Source organism: Alligator sinensis, unplaced genomic scaffold (assembly GCF_000455745.1).
Source record: "Alligator sinensis unplaced genomic scaffold, ASM45574v1 scaffold437_1, whole genome shotgun sequence".
NCBI lineage: Eukaryota > Metazoa > Chordata > Crocodylia > Alligatoridae > Alligator > Alligator sinensis.
This window is the reverse complement of record NW_005842176.1, coordinates 261,843-285,934: the sequence shown is the minus strand read 5'-3', so window position 1 is coordinate 285,934 and position 24,092 is coordinate 261,843. Positions and strand designations below refer to the sequence as shown.

The window sequence follows — 24,092 nt, the reverse complement described above, 5'->3', positions numbered from 1 at the left end:
TCAGCAGGCTAAATGACAAAAAAGAAGCTTATAGGAAGTGGAACCTTGGACAAGTAACTAGGGAAGAATATAAGAGCACTTCTTGGGCATGGAGGGATGAAGTCAGGAAGGCCAAAGCGGAGTTAGAGTTGCAGCTAGTAAGGGATGTAAAGGGTAACAAGAAGAGTTTCTACAAGTATGTTGGTAGCAAGAGGAGTTTCAGGGAAAGTGTGGGTCCCTTACTGAATGGGGGAGGCAACCTTGTGACAGAGGATGCAGAAAAGGGAGTTTAACCTTGTGACAGAGGATGCAGAAAAGGGAGGTTTTTTAATTGCATTAATTGCATGTGTAGATGCTGCCTGTAAGGAGAAGAGCTTCTGCTAGCTCAGGCCAGCCAGATGCAGAAGCTGCAGGCTTGGTCAGATACTCTCAAGGGCTAGGAGCACCAATAAGTGAGGAAAGGGCTCTGGCATCTGCATGGTGGCCCCAACAAGGGCTTTGAGTCTTTTTGTTTGAAGTGGTTGCTTGGATTTATGTTTTAGTTTATACTGGAGGGCCAGGTGGTGACTGTAGGGGTGGTAAGGAGGCCAAACAAAGGTTCCTGAAGGGCATGCCAGCTTTTGAGCCTTGTCAGGGGCTGGGGTGCAAGACACAGGCAGGCTGAGGTCGAGACTGGGAGGATGGAATTAAGTGTCCATTTGTTAAATTTGCAGTTGACACCAACCTGGGTACGTCAGCAAACACTTTACAGGATAACATTAGGATTTGAAATACCTCTATTAGTTGAGATAATGGTTTGAATTAACCACAGGAAGGAATCCTTCTATTCTACAGAGCACTGGTAGAGGCCCTACTTGAAGTACTGGCCCAGTTTTAGGTACCAGGGGTAGGAAAGTTTGAGACAGATAGGAAAGGAAGGAAGCAACAAAACTGTTTAGTGGTATAAAAAACATGACACATGAGGAAACGGGGAAAAAAGCTGTGAATATTCAATCTAGGAAAGAATAAGACAGGATTTCATATCAAAATTCTAACAGAGAAAGGGTGTTGTAAATGAGATAGCGACCAGGAGGGATAGAAGTTGAAATGGGCTTATTGTTCCATATGAAGAATTTCTAAATTTCTAACTGTAGCAGTGGTTGATCCTTGGAACAGATTCCCTATTGTGGTTGTGGACTCTTCATCATTAGAAGCTTTTAAGTGCAGGTTAGGCAAAATATGTCTGGGATGTTTCAAACAAGAATGTTCCTACCATGAGCAGGAGGTTGGATTAAGTAATCTTTTGAAGTCCCTATTTGCTTCTGATAGTCTGATTCCATACACTAAGCTGTGGGGGTGCAGCAGAGTAGCCTCAGGAGGCAGGGGAATTTCTCTGCTTGCTATTGTATAAGCCAATAGATTCTGCTCCCCTTAGAGACTGTGGATAGAGACTGAGTGAAAGTATATATCTGATCCATTCTGTTTTCCCAGGGTATCACTGTGACACTGGCCAGTAGGGCTGTGTGAAGCTTTGGTCCCTGATTTGATTCGACGGCGATTTGGCCTGGTTTGGTGACTGAATCTCCGAATCCAAATCAAATCAGAGGACCCTTTAATCTCTCCTAATCAAATCGGAACCCTCTAAATTGATTCAGAGAGATTCAGAAAGATTCGGAGATTTGGACATAGAGACAGCTTTAAATTTTGTTTCTACATATCTCTAGGTAGCAGGCAGCTTGTGAATGCTGTGATGCTAGGGCAGATGGAGTGTCCCACAGAAGTGCAGGGGGTTCCCCATTGCACTCGGCAGCAGACCCGGAAGTGGACCAGAAGCATTTCTGGTCCGCTTCCAGGTCCACCGGAGAGTGTGTGGGTCCCCTCCCCCACACCCCCCAGCTCAGTGACTAGTGTCTCCTGGGTCTGGGGGGGCATGCAGGGTCCCCCTGTGGCCGATCACCGAGCCAGGGGGTGCCACAGGGGGGGGGGGGGGGGAGAGGGCCCGCACACTCCCCAGCAGACCTGGATGTGGACTGGCAGTACTTCTTGTCCACTTCCAGGTTTGCCACTGAGCACCTGGGGGCCCCCACACCGTGCTCCTGTCGGACACACCATCTGCCCTACCATTGCAGCATTCATGAGCTGTGCCTGGCACTTCGAGGTATGTAGAAAACACATTTAAAGCTGTGTCTATGTCCAAATCACTGATTCTCTGAATCAGCATCGAATCTTCAGATTTGGATTCGGCCAAATTGAATCGGGGCAGTGATCCAAATCAACGAATCGAATCACTGTCCCTGATTTGGTCTGAATCCAAATCAAATAGGGCATGTTTCACACACCAGTATCACACACCAGCAGACCTTTGTACCAGCTGTACAAAGGTTCAGTAGCCAATTCGGTGGCCGAATCTCCGAATCTGAATTGAATCGGGAAACCCATTAAAAGGTTCAAATCGAATTGGAAGCTTCTGAATCAATTCAGAGAGATTTGGAGATTCAGAAGGCTTGCAGCAAATAGAAACTGACAAGAGGGAGGGGAGTGGGGTGATCTTCCATATATGGAAAAGGCTGGGGGGGGGGAGGGAAGACTGGTCTGATATTGACATCTAACTGCTCTGATATTGACATCTGTAGCTGGCCAGTGACTGCGATCTTTCCTCCCACACACAAGTGATACAAGTTTTGCTTTCAACAGTTTGAGGTGCACTTTCACAGAAATCCCTGCACCTATCTCCTTGAAACCTGGCAATCTTTATTCCCTTAGAAGGGGCTACCATCCCTTCTGTTTTCATCCAAATCTACAAAAAAAATTGACAAAGTTATACGTATTTTAGTGATTCCCCATTATTGTCTATGGCCAAATCTTTGAATTAGCACCTAATCTCCAAATCCAAATTGGCTGAAGGGAATCGGGACAGTGATTTGAGTCACTGAATCGAATCACTGTCCCTCCGAATTGGCTGAATTCAAAGCAAATACTTGCTGCTTCACACAAGCCTACTGGCCAGTTGATATGGCTGATGCTTTCAGCTACCCAGGGGGGTAACAGTCACACTGTCAAGTTTGTTGTAAGGCAGGGAAAAGTACTAATCCAAAGGGCTCCTCTCCCACAGCAGACACCCTAGAACCACCGAGCAAAGTTCTTTGTGCTCCAGTTGAGAATCCTGGAAGCCAGGAAGTGAACTAAAACCCAGAAAAACTGCCCCTGCTCCTCCCCTCTTGGAATCCCAACCTTCTTCCATTCCACAGGACACTCACGTTTTTGTGGGGCTCAAAGCTAGGTTGATCTGGCGCCAGCTCCCCGATCAGTAGTGACCTCATGTACTTTCTCACCAGTGCCTTGTCAGGGTGGAAAGCCACAAATGCATCCTGCAGAGGTATGAGGGATACAGGTGAGAAAATGGGCCACAGATAAGTACAAGGCACCTACTGCTTTCACGACTTATTTTGGGAGGAAATCATGGTTGCTTTGTGTTGGCACATTTTTTTTCTAATTGAAAGATAACAAATGTTATTTCTAATACACAGTTGATAAGTTCTGTCTTTATCGGGATTCCTCCTCCTGACTTTAGGAAGTATGTGAATAAACTACAAGTCACAATCTCAGGCATGTCCATTTCCACTTTTGTGCACTTCTCAGATTCTGTAGATAGCATTAGAATAATATCACATTTGTTCTTTCTGAAGGGCATTCCACTGAAAAAAAAAGGCGAGAAAAGGAAAAGAGGAAGGCAGAACATAAAGAAATGCCATGGTAGAAGCTGCAACACAGCATGCAATCTATGCAGTAGTCATGCAACAAGAGCTGGGTGACCAGAGAATAAGCCCTGGGTACTGACTATGGGAGGGTGCCAGAATGGAGGCAGTGGGGTGCTAGAGGAGTGGCAGGTGCTAGTGTGTTTGGTCCAGGCTCACCCAGGCACTGTTAGTTGTGGCCATACAAACCAGAGGCAGGGGTTCTCTCTTCTGTTCACTGGCCACATCTACACAAGATGCTGACTGCACAGTGGTCACTATGCAGTCATTTAGTACTTGTATAAGTTATTGTGTAGTTACTGTGTAGCAGCATTACTGAACAGCTTTTAGGTGATGCTAGCTGTGCAGTAACTCATTACTACTGTGCAGTAGCATCGCATCATGCTTCGTGACACGTGATTCTACTTTGCAATAGTAATTAGCTACTGTGCAGTCAGTGTCTCATATAGACATGGCCCCAATCTCCCTGCTGTGTGTCCAGCAGCTATGGCATTAACCTTCTTACAGCTGCCATGGAATTAAGGGTTTTACACTCACATTTCACAAACAAGTCAGCAGCAACTGTGAGAGATTTAACTGATAGCTTTGCAGCAGCAGCATCTCCCACAGTGAAGGGGGAGTGAGGTTGACAAGGGGACTCTGTCTCTGCTCCCCAAGGGGGAAGCTTCCAGCCCCTGTGGCAGGTAAGACTTCTCAACTCCAAGGGGGAAGCTTCCAGCCCCTGTGGCAGGGAAGACTTCTCAGCCCCAATCCCTGTTCTCCTGAGCTTGGCACAACCCTCTTCCCTATGCCCTTGCTCTTCTCAGAGCACAAAATAGCTAGATATGCCTTTGCTGCGCTCTCTCAAATCATTAAGCAAAGAGAAGAGAAAGTGGGAGAAGGAGGCAGAGAGGAAAACACCTTTAATTCATTGGTATCTGGCCATATCTCCACCCACCCAGATTAAAACAGAAATCAAGACTAATCCAAGAAATATTCTCAGAGAACTGCAGTTTAGTGGTTTAAATTTGCATACGCTGACAGACAGTAGAAAGAGTCCAGGCACCCAACAAACTGCAATATGAGGGAAGCGGAGACCTACCTGCCAAAGAGGTGGAACCTGACTTGCTTTCCTGAAGGAGAAAGACAAGCTTGAGACCAGAATGAACAGCTTAATGTTCTTTAGTGATAAAATAGCATTTCAGCCCCAGTACGTGAATATAATATAAAGTAATGGTCTTGTTACACTTTGCACATTGAACTGCTCAAATGTTGATCAATGTGGTGTCGTCGCCGAGAGCCGCGGCGCGGGGTTCGGGGCTTTAGGAGCCCTAATCGGCGGGTGGGTACTTGTGACGCTCGGAGTGGAATCAGGTACTCAAGCATTTGGATTGAACAAAAGATTGTTTACTTACACTGCTCGTACAGTGCAGGTCAGAAACTTGCTTCAATTACAGTTGTAAACAAAACTTGGGTCGGGCAGAAATTACAAAGTTGGTTTGGTCGGTCTGCAAATGTGTCGGGGTGTTCGGGGTATTCGGGCCGGCAGTCGTCTTACGTCTCGGGTAGGGGTGTGCTAGGCCCCCTTGGGTTGGTGACGGGGAGCGATTAGAGGTTGATCAGGCCCCTAAATTCTTCTCTAAGACGCACGTGGAGTTTGCTAGGCTCCACAGCGTGCTCAGAGCTCTCCATGAGATGTATGTGGAGTTCTCCAACTTGGGCGGAAAGTGCTCAAGCTTTTTATACGGCTAGCAAGCCAATCGCTAGCCGCCACGTGTGCATAATTTCACGCAAGCCAATAATGGGGCTCGAATTAGAATACAAATGGCGGGAACTCTTTGTACCGAACATTTCTTAGATGCAAAAGAAATGCACCGTGCAAAGAAGCTGCAAATTGGTGGGAACTTTTTCCAGGTCATTAATATATAGTCACTGGGCTCTGGAGTTTTCCCCTCGTGACCTAATTACATGACCTACTTACAGAATGATTGACAGACTGCCTTCTGTATCAAACTATGGAATCCTCCACTGTACTATAGGCATACGAACAATGGGTTCTGACATGTGGGTGCATCTACATGTGCAATTAATATGATACAAGAAGCTCTGGAGCAGTTTGAGCCCGAGTAAACTACTTCCAGGTACGGTGTCTACACATGCATCTGGGACAGCAGCAATCTGAGCTGGGGTAGACCAGTTTACACCAGGGTTACTCCTTCCCTATTCTGCCCTGTGCTCCAGGTGGTAAAATTGGGCAGTGGAGGGACTGGCTAGGACATGAGGGTGCTGAAAGTACAGAGCCATGTGGCTAGGTGGTAGGCAGGCATTTTGCCCCCTGCTGGCTGGGCTGACTAGGTGCAATTTATGTCTGCAGTCTTCATTTATGTGTGCGTTTAATCACAGTTAGTTACACTGCCATAAGATAGTGGTGTTCCTGAAAGTACTATTTTACTGTGCTGTTAATTAGTTTACTGTATTCCTAATACTGTCGCATGTGTAGATGGTGATGCTTTACTCTGCAGCTAATTAGTCTACTTAGCAGTAAAGCACACATGTCGATGTGGCTCATTAGTGCTACCTCAAGCTTGGAGCAGTCACATCTTAAGGCTAAAGACCTTTTCTGACTGTTCCCCACCTGCACCACTTGGACTTGCCGTTAGAGAGCTGGAGAGTAGGGGACTGAATAGGAGTTACAGCTGTGAGTTGCCACTACAGGCTTGGTGAGCCAGGACAGGCTTCTATCCTTGTTCTAGGTGTGGGGGTGTGAGAGATGGGTTGGAGGGAGACAGACAGGAGCATGAAGTTGGGAGGTGAGAATTAATGGAATGGGGGCAGGTAATGAAATGGGAAGTGGAAATGAAAGGGTGGTGAAATGAAGGAGGTCAGCCACTGAAGGATAAAATAAAAAGTAGTAAAAAAAGATGAAAAAGAATTTAGAAAGAAATAAAGAGGAAGTAAATTAAAGAAGGTGTCAAGTTTTAATATATTAGAATTCGGGACCGGGGTGTGAGAAGTGCTGGTTGTGCTTCCTGGGGAGGCTGGAAGGTAGAAGCCTAAATGATAGTGCAGTAACAGCCCATACTGTGCAGTCCCTGCTGTACATGTTTCTTTTTCACCACTATATCACTGTAGTGATGTGCTATAACAGGGGAGCATGTCACTACAGTGACATAGCTGCAGCTTCACAGTTCGTGCTGCTAATGGTGCGTCTATACATGCATTTGATCCAGACTGAGTTTATTTGGGTGTAAACTTCTGCGGATTAAGCACTCCTGAGCAGGCATTTAAATCAGGGCTGTGCGAAACGGCACTGTTCCATTTCGACCAGCATTTTGACAGAACAGTGTTTCATTTTTAGTTTTGTTTTGAGTCAAAACAGCTGGTCCATTCTGCTCCGTTGAAACATTTTACCCTTCCAACCCTGTTCCAACGTTTTGCCCATAGGATATAATGGAGAAGGTAATGAAACAGCCTATAACTTTGTCATTTCTGGCCTGATTTTAATGAAACATGCAGGAATGATAGTCCCTTTTGACGGCATGAAGCCTACCATGTTTGAAGGAGATAGGTGCAGGGGGGTCAGAGAAACTGCACCCCAAAACCTTGAAAGTAAAACTCATGTCACGTGTATGTGTTAAGCCACAGCTAGGGCAAAACTGCAGGCATGCTAGCCAGTTCTGAGGCCACAAAGCCTCAGTTCATTGACCTCATGGGATGTCCCCCTTGATGGCTGCTGGATGGCAGCTATCAGCCCCAGGGGTCACGTCCGTGAGTATGTGCAGTCTCAGGAGTCCATTGATGAATTTTGATGAATTCACTGCCATGTTGAATAGGGCTCTGAGAGAGGTTGATCGGGCGGGTATTCAGTCTCCAGTGCTCATTAGTTCAAACCAGGGCTTCTGTACCCTTAACAGTGAAGTTGGAAGGCTGTGTTGATTCTTTCCTCTCGTTAGTCTATAAACCATAGGTGTTAATCCTTGCTCATTAACTTATTATAGCTAGCTACTGTGTTACGCAATCAATCATGATTCACTCAGGGACTAAGGTTTATTATCTGACTTTTGCATCCGTCTAATAAATTAGAATTTTATGATGATCCTGCAAGTTGTTCCTTTGTAGCCAACATAGTGGCCACAGCAGGGGTAGCAGGCCTGCAGTTTTCACTCCCCTCTGCCCCAAGATGGACACAGTCAGCTGCACAAGCACCCATGTCATGAGTTTTGCCTGTCAGCAGCTAGGGGTGCAGGGCACCAGAACCCCCCTGCACCTATCTTCTTGACAGATGGAAGGCTTCATGGCTGCAGCAGGGGCTAGCAGGCCTGCAGCTTTCACCTTGCTGTGCCTTAACACAACCATGTCATGAGTTTTGCTTGTCTGCAGCTTGAGGTACAGTTTCCCCCAAACTCCTGCACCTATCTCCTTGAATTTTGGCAGGCTTTGTGGCCTCAGCAGGGGCTAGCATGTCTGAAATTTTGACCCAGCTGTGGTTTAATGCATACACATGACATGAGTTTTACTTTCAAGACTTTGGGGTACAGTTTCCCCGAACCCCCTGTACCTATCTCCTTGAAACTTGGCAGGCTTCATGCCCCTCAGAAGGGGCTACCATTCCTGCAAGTTTCATCCAAATTAGGCCATAAATGACAAAGTTATAGGCTGTTTCAACCTTCCCCATTATAGCCTATGGGCAAAACGTCGAAAAAGGGTCAAAACAGCAAAATGTTTCGACTTGCCTCATTTTGTTTCGAGGCTGTTTTGACCATATCTGTTTTGTTTTGATTTTTCTGTTTTGACCTCATAATGATTCGAAACAGTGTCGAAACAAAACTGGCAGCGAAATTTTGCACAACCCTAATTTAAATATGCAGGGTACTAGGGAGCAGATTTGCTGCTTTTAGCGCCAAACTTCCTGCAGCCCTGCAATGGGCCCCTACTGCCACCGGGGGGAGCTCCGGGCTCCAGCTGCAGCCACCAGCAGCCAGCAGCCCTGCCACCTCTGGGCCCACTGGGCCAGCCAGGAAAGCTGGCAGCACATCGTTCAGCACACCTGGGATGATGAGCAGTGGCTGGAGGCCTTCTGCATGATCCAGGCCACCTTCTGAGACCCCATGGAGCAGATCCAGCCCTAGGCTGCCTGCTCCCCTGCCTCCATGTGCTGCTTCCTGGATGGCTGGGGCACAGGGTGCCTCGGTGTGGGGGATGCCTGATGGCTAGCCCCTTCTGAGGCACCCTGTGCCCCAAGCAGCCCATGGAGCCCAAGCAGTACATGGAGCCCCAAGCAGTACATGGAGCAGTAGGACAAAAGTGTCATGCTGCCAAGCGCATGAACAGGGGTGTACACTACACCACAAAGTAGTGACACAAATTCATGCCACTACTATTTGTGAGGCTGCAAAGTCACGGCTCTACTCATGTGGACCTGGCCCCACTGTCTTGATCTTGGTACTTGCAGTATTTTTGTTTATGTAATAAAGATGCAGAGTCAGAATTGAGCATGGTTTTTAAATTTGTTGTTTTGAGTGAATTTGAACCTTCGGGTTTTGTCCCTGGGTCCTTGTTTCTTTTCTTATATTTTGTTAGGAGAATAGGAATTCCAAATTGTTGATTTATATTAGGTGCTGTGGGGAGGGAAACAAAACTTGTTTCCCCTAAAATCAAATCTGAAAATACGAGTTGACTTAAATGCCAGGTCAACTTATAATCAGAACAATACAGTATTTTTCTTAACTTTTTATATATGGTGAATTAAATTATCTTTTGCCTCAGTCTCTATTAATATAGCCAGAAATGATTTTTTCTACATTTCACTGTCTTGAAGAGAAAAGCCTTCTCTTTTTGGTTCTGCCCTCACAGTGACGGGTAACCTGATGCCATTCTTATGCCTCACAGTGATATCCTGCCTTGTGCTTGATAAAAACCCCTGCCAGACTTCCTTGACCCACTGATTAACCATGACTTGTGCCCCAACTCCAAAGCATTCCAGGCTCAGGAATACCTTCCCTTGTCCATCTCTATTGGCTCATAGCTGGTGTCCTCCGCCATGACCCTCTAGCTCTCACCATGGCACCCTGCCCTTGCATAGTGGCTGGGGACACAGGTACCCCCTGGTTGCTGGCAGTAAAACTGACTGATGTCATAAACCTTCCTGCCGATTGCTAGTTTTTGCTCTTGATGTGGGTGCCTATTGCCCATGCAGAGACTAATTTCTTCCCAGGTGATTAGTTGTGGGGAGGTCACATCAGCCTGCATCTCTTCCATCTTCACTCATAGGGTCTCAGCCTTTGGTATTGCACATCTCAACTTTCTCCTTGTTGCCTTTGTATACCTGATCTTATATCAAGATAGTGTTAACACTCTGCACCATCCATATGAGATCCTACCTGGGTGTGTCTACATGAGATGCTGACTGCGCAGTAGCCTGATACTACTGTGCACTTGTGTCGCATGGCAAAAACTGTGACACGATACTACTGTGCAGTAGCATCACAGCAAAGGTATTCTCCAGCACTACTCCACAGTAACTTGGGTTACCATGCATTTATTTAGTACTTGTTTATACAAGTACTAAATTAATGTGCAATAACCACGGTGCAGTAGCATCTCATGTAGATGCAGCCTCTGTGTGATAAGCCTTTTGGCTAATGTATTTCTTTTGCCTTTATCCATTGTAGCACTCTGGTAGTCTGCTGTCTGCCATGGCTTTCCATGGCATAGTAGCAGAGGAATAAAGACAGAAGGTAAAATACGCATTACACTCCTTCCAAATATATATTTGCCTTTCATTTTCTGAGTCTGTAGTTACTTCAGAGCAGTGCACCATTCTTAATTCCCTAACAGTGTGAGGTTCCACAGGGATAACAGAATTGCACTGAGTCAAGTACTAGGGATCAAAATCTATATTTACTAGAGTTTGAACATGGAGTGACATATGACTTCCTCCATTCACATACTCTGGCTTGAAACATTAGTATATTCAGTCATATCACTGTCATGTGATTCATAAGGCTGCAAATCTGCTCTTAAGTCTAGAGCAGTGATGCTCAACCTTCTGGCCTGAGGGGAAAATGAGTGGCGCATGGCCCACCTGCAGGCTGGATCAGGTCTCCAGGGGCTGGTGCTGCCCCCTCCTGATACACTCCCACTAAGATTGGGTCCCTGGGGCCCAGCACAACCCTCTCCCACCCTTCACATACTGGGATTGGGTTATGGGGGCCTGGCACCATTTCCTCCCAACCCTGCACACTGGTACTGGGCTTTGAGGACCCAGCACTTCCCTTGCCCAGTCCCTCCTGCTGGGATTGAGCATTGGATTCAGTGGTTAGTGCTAGAGGTTTCCCATCAGTACAGAGTTTTGGCAGCAGGGGGAGCGGTGGCATGGCTCCCCCTGTGCCAAATTTCTGGACCCATGAGAAGCCCTGCAAGTCAGATGATAATCCCACAGGCTGGATCTGGTCCATGGACTTGTGATTGAGCACCCCTGATCTAGAACTTACTCTGATGCAGTCTTTCTTGGTTTCAACTAACTTAATGTGATTACCATGAAAGTCAATGTCCAAACTCAGGAACAACAGTCAATAAATAAAGGTCATCAACTCATACCTCACAAACACCCAGGCATCTAGTCCTCTGACCTGTCTTTATCATTAATCTGTCCTCTGTTCTGTGGCTTAATATTGCCTGTCTTCATTTCACTCTAGTCATTGACCATGGTGCCCATGATTTTAGTCTCTTATCTCATCTTCAGTGGGAGTGCATTTGTTGCCATAGTTCATGCTCCTCAAACCCATGTATTACTCCCCATAAATCTGTTTCCATTTTTCTCTTGTCTCCATCACCCTAGCTGTATGGCATCTTGTCTGCCAGTTCTCCCTAGCACTAGCAGAGATCCAGGGGAACATAGGAAGGTCACAGGGAACACTTTGCACTCCAACTATATTTACTGCCCATTTTCTGAGTCTATAAATATCTTAGAGCAGTGTACCCATCTTAATTCCCTAAAATTGTGATATTCTAGAACAGTGATTCTCAACCAAGAGATTTTATACAGGAGTCCCAAGTATTAAAAAAAATTCTGACCTGTAGTGATGTGTCTGAGATCTTTGCAACAGAAAAAAAATTCTCTATTGTTTTTCAATAATCAAAAAAGTGAGTGATCAATTAACATGTGGCACTTTCCATCTGGTACCCTCAGCCTAATGAGGGGTGTCTTGCATCTAAAATGGTTGAGACCAACTGTTATAGAGCAATGGCTCCCAAACACCTGGTTCCACAAACTAGAAAAGTGGTATAAGGTCTGCCCACAGTCTGGATCCCACAAAGGGTCATTCTGTAGGTTCAAACCTGTTCCACCCTCATCTGGCCAGCCTCCACTCTGATCCAGGTACAAGGAACCCACAACCAGATGAGACTTGTTTTTTATTTAGTGTGTAACAGGATAGCATGTAGAGAGAGACATCTTCTCCTTCAACTGAGAGGCTCAATTGAGAGGCTTAGGGAGCGGTGCGAGATACACGGGTGAAAGCCTGTCATGCCCCCGCACCCTGAAGCACCCCAGTGACCCCCAACTGCTGCGGAGCCCCCGCTGACCCCCAGCAGCAGCCGGAGGTAAGTGGGGCCATGGTAGGAGGGGACTAGCTCAGCTCAGCTGCAGGGAGGCGGCTGATTAGGAACTGGGGAGGGTCTTGCCCCGCCCCAGCCCCTACTTCACCCAGTCCCACAGGGAGCCACGCGACTGAAGCCTCGCGAACAGGCCCTGCAAATAGGTGCACTTGCCTGCCCGGTGCGTGAGTTAGCATAGAGTTTGCACAGGAGGGCAAGTGGGAGGGCCCAAGGTCCTGCCTGTGCACCACCACCCTAGGGTGGGCACTCTCAGCCGTGGCCGGACTCCCAGCAGCATGCCATGGATGGGCATGCGCCGCAACCCAAGGGTCCCCTTGGGGTCTGCAGCCTCCCCGCCAGCGCCTCAGAGGCCTCTACCCATGGTTCCAGGCTCCACACACAGAGAGCCCCTGGATCTCGGCTGCAGGGTCTGCCTGTCACTTTTTCAGGCTTTGGGGTCCAGGAGCATGGTCACCTCCACTTGTGAGGTCTGCTCCCTGTTGGGCTCTCTAGCACGCCAGCTGGAGGAGCTCCAGGCCTCAGTCCAGAGACTGCGTGCCATCAGTGACTATGAATGGGAGATCAACTCCTACTGCCAGCCCCTTCTCCCCCGGGAGGCAGAGGGTCCACCACGGTCACCTTCCAGGACAAGAGAGGACATTCCCATCCTGTTCAGCCAAGGGGATGGACCAAGGTGGTCAAGGGCCCCAAGGTCCCCCCTGTCCCAGCTGCCTGCGGAGGGTTTGGGATTGAGAATGTGGTCGGGGGTAGAAAGGTAAGAAAGGTTTATTGACTTAACAAAAACACAACTACACATAGTATACTAAAACAGATAATTACAGATGATAATAATTCACATTGGCAACTTATTGGCAGTCCCCTCTAATGCCTGAAGTATGACAAGTTTCTCTTTCCACAAAGCTCAGTGAAGTCAGGCATCCCTGATCAGCGCTGTCTGAGAGGTACCGGGAAAGGACCCTGGTATTCAGTCCTTGGGCTACTTGAGATCCACAGGCCCACTGATCCAGGTCAACAGCTAATCTGTAGTTCCTTTCACAGAAATGTATCCTCCTTCTAAATGATTTCTGGATGTGCCAGCCAATTTATAACTTCTGAGCTATGCGGATTACTTACAGCCATTCAGATTCTTTTTACTTCAACTGTCCTTAGACTGACCAATAACAGTACAAGCCTTGCATTCTTCTGATAAGGTTAGTTTTAACTATGCCACAGGGCCTACCGTCACTACTTCTATAAGGCTTTGCTAAATTTACTAGGCCTCATACTACATACAAGGCCTCACTACATCTTAGTCTTTAATTAGGCTTTTAGCAACAACATATAGCTTAATATCTAAACAAATGACAGAAAAACACTTGGTCTAATCTTCATAGAGCCTTCAGCAAGCACCTTTATCACACAGACATAATTTTCAGTTGTCATACCCACCCCACTGGAGCTTTGCAACAGGTATGAACCTCTTGCAGCCGCAGCAGAGCCTGCTAAGTTGCCAGCTCCTGCAGGCAACACAGGCTCAACTGCAGCTACCACCCTCACTCTCCCTAAGATAAAACGCGAAGTGTTTGTCGTGGGAGACTCCATCCTGAGAGGGACTGAGGGGACAATCTGCCGCCCCAACCCCTTGGCCTGGGAAATCTGCTGCTTCCTGGGAGCCCATATCCAAGACATTGCGGAGAAGATACCTAAACTCCTCCAGCTCACTGACCACTACCCTATGCTCTTTATCCATGTGGGCAGCAATGACATGACTCGGAACCCGTCCCAGCCAGGTCATGAAGTGTTACAGGGATTTAGGAGTGGGGCTTAAGCGGTTGGGGGTACAGGTGGTGTTTTCCTTGATTCTTCCAGTTTCGGGCTATGGACTGAGGAGGGAGAGGAGAATCCAGGCAGTGAACCAAAGACACAGCACTGGTGTCATTGGGAAGGCTTTGGCTTCCATGACCACAGCCTGCTCTTTGGTGAGAGAGACAGTGAGCTGCTGGGAAGGGACGGCCTCCACCTCTCTCCTCTGGGAAGGAAGGTCTTCTCAGACCTGCTCCACCGGGCTTTAGACTAAGCCTGCCGGAGGATGGGGGGACTACCACCACTGCTGGCCTGCTGAGCACCCCTTCCAAAGCCAGCAGGCCAAGGCACTTAAGGGAGCCAACCCCTTCCCCAGCCCTGGAACAACTGGTAGGCAAGGCAAGGGCCCCACGGGGACACTTGCATGCCCGTACACGAATGCCAGGAGCTTGGGGAATTAACAGGAGAAAACTGTCGTCCTGCTCAACACAAACAATTACAATGTCATAGGGATAATGGAGACCTGGTGGGACTCCACCCATGACTGGACCATGGGTATAGATGGCTATACCCTGTACAGGAGGGATCAAGTGGACAAAAGGGGCAGGGGTGTAGCTCTCTATGTCAAGGAAAGCTCCACATCCCTACAAGCCAACATCAGCACTCAGGGTGGACAACTGGAGACCCTCTGGGTTAAAATCTGTGGGGAACACAGCACAGGGGATACAATGGTGGGAGTCTACTACAGACCTCCCTCCCAGAATCAAGAGATTGACCAGGAGTTCACCAGGGAATTGGCTGTGGCTGCATGCTCTTGGTCCATGGATGTCATGGAGCCTGCTTTAAAGTGTCATGCACAGATGCCTCTCATTTTGTCTACACACAGATACTGTTGATTAATGGGTGAAATCTGTGGTGGGGAAGGGGTTAGATGTTCTCTTACCTGTTGCATACTACTTCCCAGCGCGAGAATCTTGAATTCTGACTTATTAGGCTTGGATCGTCTGGTCTTGATGCTCCAAAAAGCTGATCTGTACACACATCACACACATTTCTACCTGTGGCAAAATTCCAGTAAGGCAGTGCAAAGGACTCATTGCCAGTCAGTTGCTATAATAAAAAGAAACTTATTAGCACTTATTAACTTATTATTATATCATGTTTTATAAAGTGAGAGAGAGATTACTGAAACCTACTTGATTGTTTCTTCTATATTTTTTATAGCTGAAACCAGTCTACAGATTTCCCAGAATATTATTTCAACTTCACTCAGGATATTAGGCCATTGGTGCCAAGTCTATCAAGGTTGATAGTGCTCTTAAGTAATTACTGTAACATTTGATGGCATCACCTGGTAAGTGACTTCTAAGTTCCAAGTTCTACTGAGAGCATTAAAAACTCCAAAAATGACAATTCTATATTCCTAGGAGTCTCAGGAGAGGGAGAGAGACTGTACAGAGAATAAGCCAGCATGTTGAGTGAACTAACCTGAGTTAAACCAAGACTGAACTACCTCTTCACCCCTTGTGAATGAACAAACATCCTTAACATTTCACTGTATAAGAATTTACTCTATCCCAGATATCAGGAACACCTTGACAGGCTGGATACCTTCAAGTCAGCCGGCCCTGACAATCTACACCCCAGGGTACTCAAGGAGCTGCCTAGCATCATAGCTCAGCCCCTGGCATGGATCTTTGAGAGCTCTTGGTGCTCTGGTGAAGTGCCTGATGATTGGAAGAAGGCCAATGTGGTGCCTATCTTCAAGAAAGGAAGGAAAGTGGATCTGGCAAACTACAGGCCCATCAGCCTGACCTCTATCCCAGGGAAGGTCTTTGAAAAGATTATCAAAGAGGCCATTCTTAACGTACTGGCCGATGGCAACATCCTGAGGGATAGCCAGCATGGGTTTGTTGTGGGTAGGTCTTACTTGACCAATCTCATTTCCTTTTACGACCAGGTGACCTATCACCTGGACAAGGGGGATGAGATCCATGTCACATATCTTGACTTTAAAAAAGCCTTTGATCTATTATCCCATGATCACTTCCTGGCAAAACTGGCCAATTGTGGCCTTGGCTGCACTATGATCCGCTGGCTGGGGAATTGGCTTCGTGGTCAGAACCAGAGGGTAGTGGTTGATGGAAGTCAACCGTCATGGTGCTCTGTGACCAGTGGGGTCGCTCAAGGCTCTGTCCTTGGACCTATTTTGTTCAATGTCTTCATTAGTGGTGTGGACATTGGAGTCAGAAGCGGACTGGCCAAGTTTGCTGATGATACCAAACTTTGGGGTAAAGCATCCACATCTGAGGACAGGGGGGCAATCCAGGTTGACCTTGACAGGCTCAGGAAATGGGCGGATGAAAACCTGATGGTGTTTAACACCAAAAAATGCAAGGTTCTGCATCTGAGGAGGAAAACCATACAGCATGTCTATAGGCTCCGCAGTGCTATACTGGCTAGCACTACAGACGAGAGGGACTTGGGGGTCAGGATTGACCACAAGATGAACATGAGCCTGCAATGTGATGCTGCAGCTACTAAAGCGAACAAAACCCTGTCTTGCATCCATAGATGCTTCTCAAGAAAATCCCAGGATGTCATTTTTCCGTTGTATTCTGCCTTGGTGAGGCCGCAGCTGGAGTACTGCGTGCAGTTTTGGGCTCCACAATTAAAAAAGGACGTGGAGAAGCTTGAGAGAGTGCAGAGAAGAGCCACGTGCATGATTAGAGGTCAGGAAAACACCTTACAACTAGAGGCTGAGAGCTATGCGACTCTTCAGCTTGGAAAAACGCAGGCTTAGGGGCGATCTGGTGGCCTCCTATAAGTTTATAAGGGGCGTTCACCAGGATCTGGGGGAATGTTTGTTCACCAGAGCACCCCAAGGGATGACAAGGTCTAACAGTAATAAACTCCTGCAAGAGCGTTTCAGGCTGGACATAAGGAAAAACTTCTTTACTATCCGAGCCCCCAAGGTCTGGAATAGATTGCCACCGGTGGTGGTTCAAGTACCTACTTTGAATGCCTTCAAGAGAAACCTGGATGTTTTTCTTCCTGGGATCCTATGACCCCAGATGACTTCCTGCCCCTGCGGCAGGGGGCTGAACTCAATGATCTTTCGAGGTCCCTTCCAACATTAATGTCTATGAAATCTATGAACTGCTCAGACACGGAGTGGCAGGTTCCAAGCCATGTCCTTGGTGCAAGAGCTTGAGTGAAATGCTGGGGCCAATGGCAGTATTCCATAGCACTGCATTAGAGGGAAAGAAATTAGTGAGGGAAACCAGTAGGGGCTGCTGAGAAAGTCAAGAGGGGATGGGGACTAAGGTAGGGAACACACATGACCAGGGGAGTGGGGTAGTACAATTCAGAAATGCTGAATGTAAACAGAAACTTCTTTCTTAGGGTCCCATTAAGTCATTAAATATTTTGATGCTAAGGTTGCAACAGGCTCTAGGTATGAGTGAAATAGAAAAAGAGAAACAGAAGGTAGAGTCCCTGGGCTATTCCTTCCTGTTGCCCTGGTAGAATGGTTGTTGTATAAATATTCATTTTGCACTTAAATGAATTTATCCCTCCTCCACCTTTATGCTATCTACGTAAGCATAAAGTGCAGCAACAGGTTGTACTGGGTCTTGAAGGAGAAGCCTTAAATTCTACCCTACCCTAGTATAGGACAGAGCTACACAGAATGTAAATGTGTGACCATGTCACAAAAACAATTAGAAACATAGTAGGAAATGTGTTTCTGTATGAATTTCAGCATACAAAGCAACTCAAATATATCCTCATGATCTGTGGCAGGCTTCTATGAATCTCATTCACGTCTGTGCCACCTCATCTACACTATAATATTTCTCATGTCAGCTAAACTGAATCAGGGGTAAGCAGGCATACCGACACCATGATCCCACTCTTATATATTGTGTTGACATACCCAATGTCCTTGCTAAGAACCAAAGTGCGTTCTAAGGTTTTGTTCCTGGAGTAGCCATGCTAATTGTAGGCTTCCCTAAAGAGTCTTGTGGAAATGGACAGGGATAAAAATACATTACTTTTCCACCTGTCCAATATCAGACAAGATCAAGATTTCAGATGGCAAGACACTTGCAGATATGTTGACTAGAGGCAATGACATTTCCAGATGATATGCCATTTCCAGGTTCAGAAGACACTATACTGCCAGCAGCAACAATTTTTCTGAGTCCATTAGCTGTTGTTCTTGACCTGCCAAATCCTCCAGCTGCTGAAGAAACTCAAGAAGAGACAAAACAGTCTACTGCTCTCTCCAATGAGAGATGACTCTAGTGCGTGAACATCACAAGTACTTAAAAGGACTCTGTTATCTGGGGCATGGAGTGTTATGTACTGAATATTACGTGAGTACATGGACTCCTGCCAATTTTGGCTATTTTGTGTTGGGCTCATCTTCTGTGGCTGCTAGCTATTATTCTTGCATAACATTCATTTAAACCAGCATTGTCCAACTTCTAAAGCCCTTCATACACATGCAAGTGATTTATCTAAATGTGATTTAACTGCATCCAATTTAGCTACATGTCCATGTAGATAAGGGTAATACACATTCATTTTGTCATGTGTATTATGTCCTGTGTAGCACCACTGAATGGTGCTACATTCACACCATGATTTTTTTTACAGAGTAGATTAATATACTTTGAATTCTAATCCTTTGGGTGGTGCTGTTCTAGACAGAAAATATATCTATTTAATTTAAATTTAGCTTTAATTACTTAGCTTTAATTTAAACACTCTGAAAGCTTAAATATTTAACCTTAAATAAATAAATGAATATTAAAAGCTTAGATATTTAAGATTTAAATAGCTTTAATTGCTAGCTTTCATTTAGCTATAGAAAAATAAATGTATTTGCTTGCTATTCTGAGCCTGGCTTTTTCTTTGGGGGTGGGGGGGTGGCCATCTCATCATTGTTTGTGGTCAAGGACTACTTGACTTCACAGTGGTAGCAGTTACCAAGTTGACTGCTCACTAAGTGCTTCTTCCCTCTCTCACACAGTCCCAGGGAAGCCCGGATGTTATTCTTGTTTAGCTTTCAACCACATGGTCGAATACCTTGGGCAGTGACTTCTCTTGCTTCCAACTATCCCCCTCCACTAACAGGCTTCACCCACCACTGTATCAATTTAACTTGAAAGAAGAAAGCCAGTGTTAGCCAGCTGCACAACTGTATAAATTAAAGATGCACTCAGTATGTGCTTACATAGCTCCATGCATTGCCTCACAGTGCTGGTGATTAGCATCCTCAAACCCAATTGCAGATCAGCCTGCCACTGTGCTAGGCATTAGACATTCAGAGAACAGACCATTTAGGGTTACCATATGTCTGAGTTTTCCTGGACATGTCCTCTTTTTCGATCCTCCGATCTCAGGCCAGGCAGTTTTTTTTTTTAAATACCTGGACATTTACATCAAATGGCCAGGATTTGGGTCAGCTCAGCTTTAAAGTTTTTCTCAGCACTTCCTGGCTTGCCCTAGCAAGGAGCTGCTTGGGGCTGGGAACTGGGGGATTGGAGGCAGGGCACACACACATGGTTGGCATGTAGCCAGGCAGGAGGTGAGAGCAGCCCAGCAGATGGATATAGGTAAGTCTGTGAGGGGTGAGGGTTATGTGTGCATGTGTATATAGGGGAGGTGGGTCTGGAGCTGCAGCAGGGAAGGGGAGGAGCATGCTCTGGATGCATGCCTCTCCAGCAGGAAAAAGGGGAAGGAAGCAGCGGGGTACTTCAGAGGCAGCAGGGAGCTGCGTGGCTGGCCCAGTGGCACCAGGGCCAGTGCTCACAGGTGCAGGGCTGCGGGGAGCAGGGGGCTGCAATTTGAGAGTGAGAGGCACTGGCAGGGATGGTGTAGGGGGCCCTGTGGATTGGGAGTGAGAGGCACCAGCATGGCCCAGGAAGGCAGGGTATTGCAGTTTGGGAGTGAGGATCATGGCCTACAGAAGGGCAGAGGATAGGACTGAGTTAGGCCTCCCAAGACAGTGAGCCTTGTCTCCTGTGTTCACAGATGGCCATTTGCGGGAAGACCCCTAGATATCATCTTCTCCAACCTATTACATGACAGTCACAAAACACCCAACACCCCAAACATCCTCCAACAAACATATCACAGACAGCAGGGTGACACATTGGAATAAAAAATTATTAGAAAAACAGATGCTTAGAGGATCCCAGGGAAAGGACCAGGCCTCAGTGCTCCAGCACATCTACATTTATGACTAACACACACAAATAAACTCCAGAGCTTACTGCTCCAGAGATTTTTCATGCTCAGCAGCCCACATGTAGATTCTGCCTTGGCTGGCTGTGGCACAGATTTTCTTAGTGTGGGGCTAGCTGTTAGGCAGCCCCTGTGCTGAGGCACCCTGTGCCCCAGCCAGCTGGGGCAGCATCCAGATGTGTGCTGCTGCACATGAAAAAACTCTGCTGCAGGGTAGTACAGGCAGTCCTCAATTTACAACGTTTCAAGTTACAATGTTTCACACTTACAACGTTTATAAATTGACACCATTTCAACTTTATGACATCAGTTTCGACTTACAACGCTTGATCCAATGCAACGCCATGCTAGCAAACAAGTTCGCTGAGTCACTCATCTCCCTGGAGAACATCTGTCCAAACTTCCTTGGACACTTTCTTTAAGAAAGCAGACAAGACTCCAGGAAAACCTGTAGCCAAGACTCCCGATAAGACTCCAGCCCAGAACCCTTCAAAAAGTTCAACAAAGAGACTTTCAAAAAGTGCAGCAAAGTCACCTCAAAGAAGTCCTTCCAAATCAATATGATTGCTATTTACAATATAAATACATTAAAGTAGCTATATTACTCATCTATAATTGATCCAGTACAAAATTCTGGGGTATTTTTGATGAAAATAAGGTATCGGGCCTCTGTTTAGGAACCAATTAGGGCTGTACGAGGCTTCGGACAGAGCTTCAGATCCAGAGGAGGATCGGACACTTCAGGGTCTGAAGCAGCACGTCTGTGTTGAAGCGCTGCCTCGTTCGGCTTCCCGAAGCGGTTCGGAGCCGCCTCGGAGCCACCTCTGAGATCCGTTCGCAGGGTATAATGGGGAAACAATAAGATACCTATAACTTTGTTGTTTTTTATCCAATGTGGATGACATTTTCAGGGATGGTAGACTCTGCAGAGAGGATGAAGTCTACCAAGTTTCAAGAAGATCAGTGCAGAGATTTGGGGGAACAGCACCCCAAATTCTTGAAAGCAAAACTCATGTCACTTCTAGGTGTTACAACATAGCAGGGTGATGCAGGGGTGGTAGACAATGCTGAGACTAAAAAGCCTGCCAAGTTTCAAGAAGATCGGTGCAGGGGTTTGGGGGCAACTGCACCTCAAGCTGCAGACAAGCAAAACTGGTGCCATGGGTGCTTGTCTGTCTTGGGATGGGGCGGGGAGGGGAGACACTGCTGCAGGCCTGGCTGCTAAGCTGTTGTGTTACCAGTTACCAATCAATCATGATTCATTCAGGGACCAGGGACTCAGGGACCAGCTCAATACACAGGACCTAGCTACTACATAACGACTTAACGAGCATCAATTAGCACCTACAAGACCAGGCTAAGGAGAGGAAAGAATCAATACAGACAATCAACTGCCCCAAGACAGACACAGTCTTGGCACGAGTTTTGTCTGTCAGCAGCTAGGGGTGCAGGGCCCCACAACCCCCCTGCACTGATCTCCTCCACAGCTGGCAGGTATCATGGCCTCAGCAGGGGCCACCATCCCTGCAGCTGTCACCCTGCTGCCCCTGAACACACTCAGTGTCACCCATGGCACGAGTTTTGCTTGTCCACAGCTTGAGGGGCAGTTCCCCCCAAAGCCCTGCACCAATCTCCTAGAAACTTGGCAGGCGTTGTGGCCTCAGTAAGAGCTACCAGCCCTCCAGTTTTGACCCCCACCCCCTTTGTTGTAACACACAGCCATGACATGAGTTTGGCTTTCAAGAATTTGGGGTGCAGTTCTCCCCAAGCCCCTGCACTGATCTTTTTGAAACTTGGCAGGTTTCATGCTCTCAGCAGAGGCTACCATCTCTGCAAGTTTCATCCAAATTGGGCAAAAAACAACAAAGTTATAGATATTTCATTGATTTCCCATTATATCCTATGACCGGATCTCCGAGATGACTCTGAAGCTTCGGCCGGATCGAGGCGGAAACCCAGTCTGGAGCTCCGGATCAGATCACAGCCATCCAAAGCGGCTGGATCCGAAGCTGGATCAGATTGCTGCCGACTCGCACAGGCTTAGAACCATTGTTTTTTAATGAGAAAATTGGTTGCGAGTTACAATGTTTCAATTTAAGATGCAGTTTACAGGAAACGATTGTGTCATAAGTCCAAGGACTGCCTGTATTTATATTTTACAAGACTACCCTGCTGCAGAGTTTTGTGCGCCCTAACAGGGGCACATGTGTAGACATGAAGATGTTTACTGCACAGTTAATTAGACAACTGTGCAGTAAATGTCTTGTGCAGTCATACCCAGTCTATTGCTGTACTGTTTATGATGGTGCCTGCTCCACATGTCTGACCTCTATTGCAATCCTGGGTCTCAGTACTGAGCCCTTCCTCCCCATGCCCTGGTGCCCTGTACTGTGACTTGGTGGCTCTCACCGTGGCATCCTGCCCTGTATAGTGTCTGATGACCTTGGAACCCCCTGGATGATGATGGTAGAACTTGTCGATGTCGTACACCTTCCTGTCAATCACCAGCCACCGCTCCTGTTGTGGGTGCCCCTGGCTGGAGAAGAACTTGATCTCCTCCCAGGTGAACAGTCGTGAGGTGGATTTCACTCCAGCCTGCAGCTCTTCCATTGCTACTTCAATGGATCACAGTCTTCAGTATCACTCACTCCAATTTTCTCCTTGTTGATTTTGTACACCTGATATTATAAATAGGTGGTGCTACATTACACATCATGCATGTGAATCATGATTACACCTGTGTCATGCTTATGTCAAAAGCCCATTGGGCCACTATGATTCTCTTCGCTCTACGCCTCCTGGCACTCTGTCTCCCTGCTAACTGCTAATTGATGATTATTCCCGCCAGATAAACAGAGGAATAGAGACAAGGGTGCACATTGTACTCCCTGCATACCATTCTTAATTTCCCAATATCATGATGTTCCACAATGAAATTAAAACTAGATAGCAACATGTACTAAAGATCAAAATTCTTTTCTTTACTGAAGATTTAACTTGGCATAAAACACGAGTGAACTTCACTACATACTCTGGTTCTAAATACTGACACACTTAGATAATGAGCCTGCTTTACTGTTCTAAGGCCTAGAACATACTCGGAGGTGATTTTTCTGTTTTCCATTAACTTAAGGTGTCTGTTATGAAAACCCAAAGCTATATCCAGTAACAATAATCAATGGGTGAGGATCAGAAAGTCACATCCCACAACCTGGAGAAAGAGAGTCCAGAGAAGAGCCACGCACATGATCAGAGGTCAGGAAAACAGACCTTATGACGAGAGGCTGAGAGCTCTGGGACTCTTCAGCCTGGAAAAGCGCAGGCTCAGGGGCAATCTAATGACCACCTGTAAGTTTATAAAGGGTGTTCACCAGGATCTGGGGGAACGTTTGTTCACCAGAGTGTCCCAAGGGATGACAAGGTCGAATGGGTATAAACTCCTGCAAGACCACTTCAGGCTGGACATAAGGAAGAACTTCTTTACTGTCCGAGCCCCCAAGGTCTGGAATAGCCTGCCATCAGAGGTGGTTCAAGCACCTACTTTGAACTCCTTCAAGATAAATTTGGATGTTTATCTTGCTGGGATCCTATGACCCCTGCTGAATTCCTGTCCCTTGGGCAGGGGGCTGGATTCGATGATCTTCCGAGGTCCCTTCCAGCCCTAATGTCTATGAAATCTATGAAAACCTCCATCTATCCAATCCTTCATTCAGTCTTGCCATTGACCTTTTGTCTGCCTCATGA

At 46.8% G+C, this 24,092-nt stretch overlaps 1 protein-coding gene across 1 annotated transcript in view; it reads right to left on the bottom strand.

Moving 5' to 3' along the window:
- LOC102388109 (fatty acid desaturase 1) overlaps nucleotides 1–22,958 on the bottom strand; it is a 52,867-nt gene extending 29,909 nt beyond the window's left edge. Inside the window, exons 1-2 of the mRNA XM_006026046.1 lie at nucleotides 22,758–22,958; nucleotides 3,216–3,326 (exon numbers count right to left, since the gene is read on the bottom strand). Of these exons, the coding sequence (XP_006026108.1) occupies nucleotides 3,216–3,326; nucleotides 22,758–22,958 (312 nt within the window). The remainder of the gene's footprint in view (nucleotides 1–3,215; nucleotides 3,327–22,757) is intronic.
- Nucleotides 22,959–24,092: the final 1,134 nt, after the last annotated feature.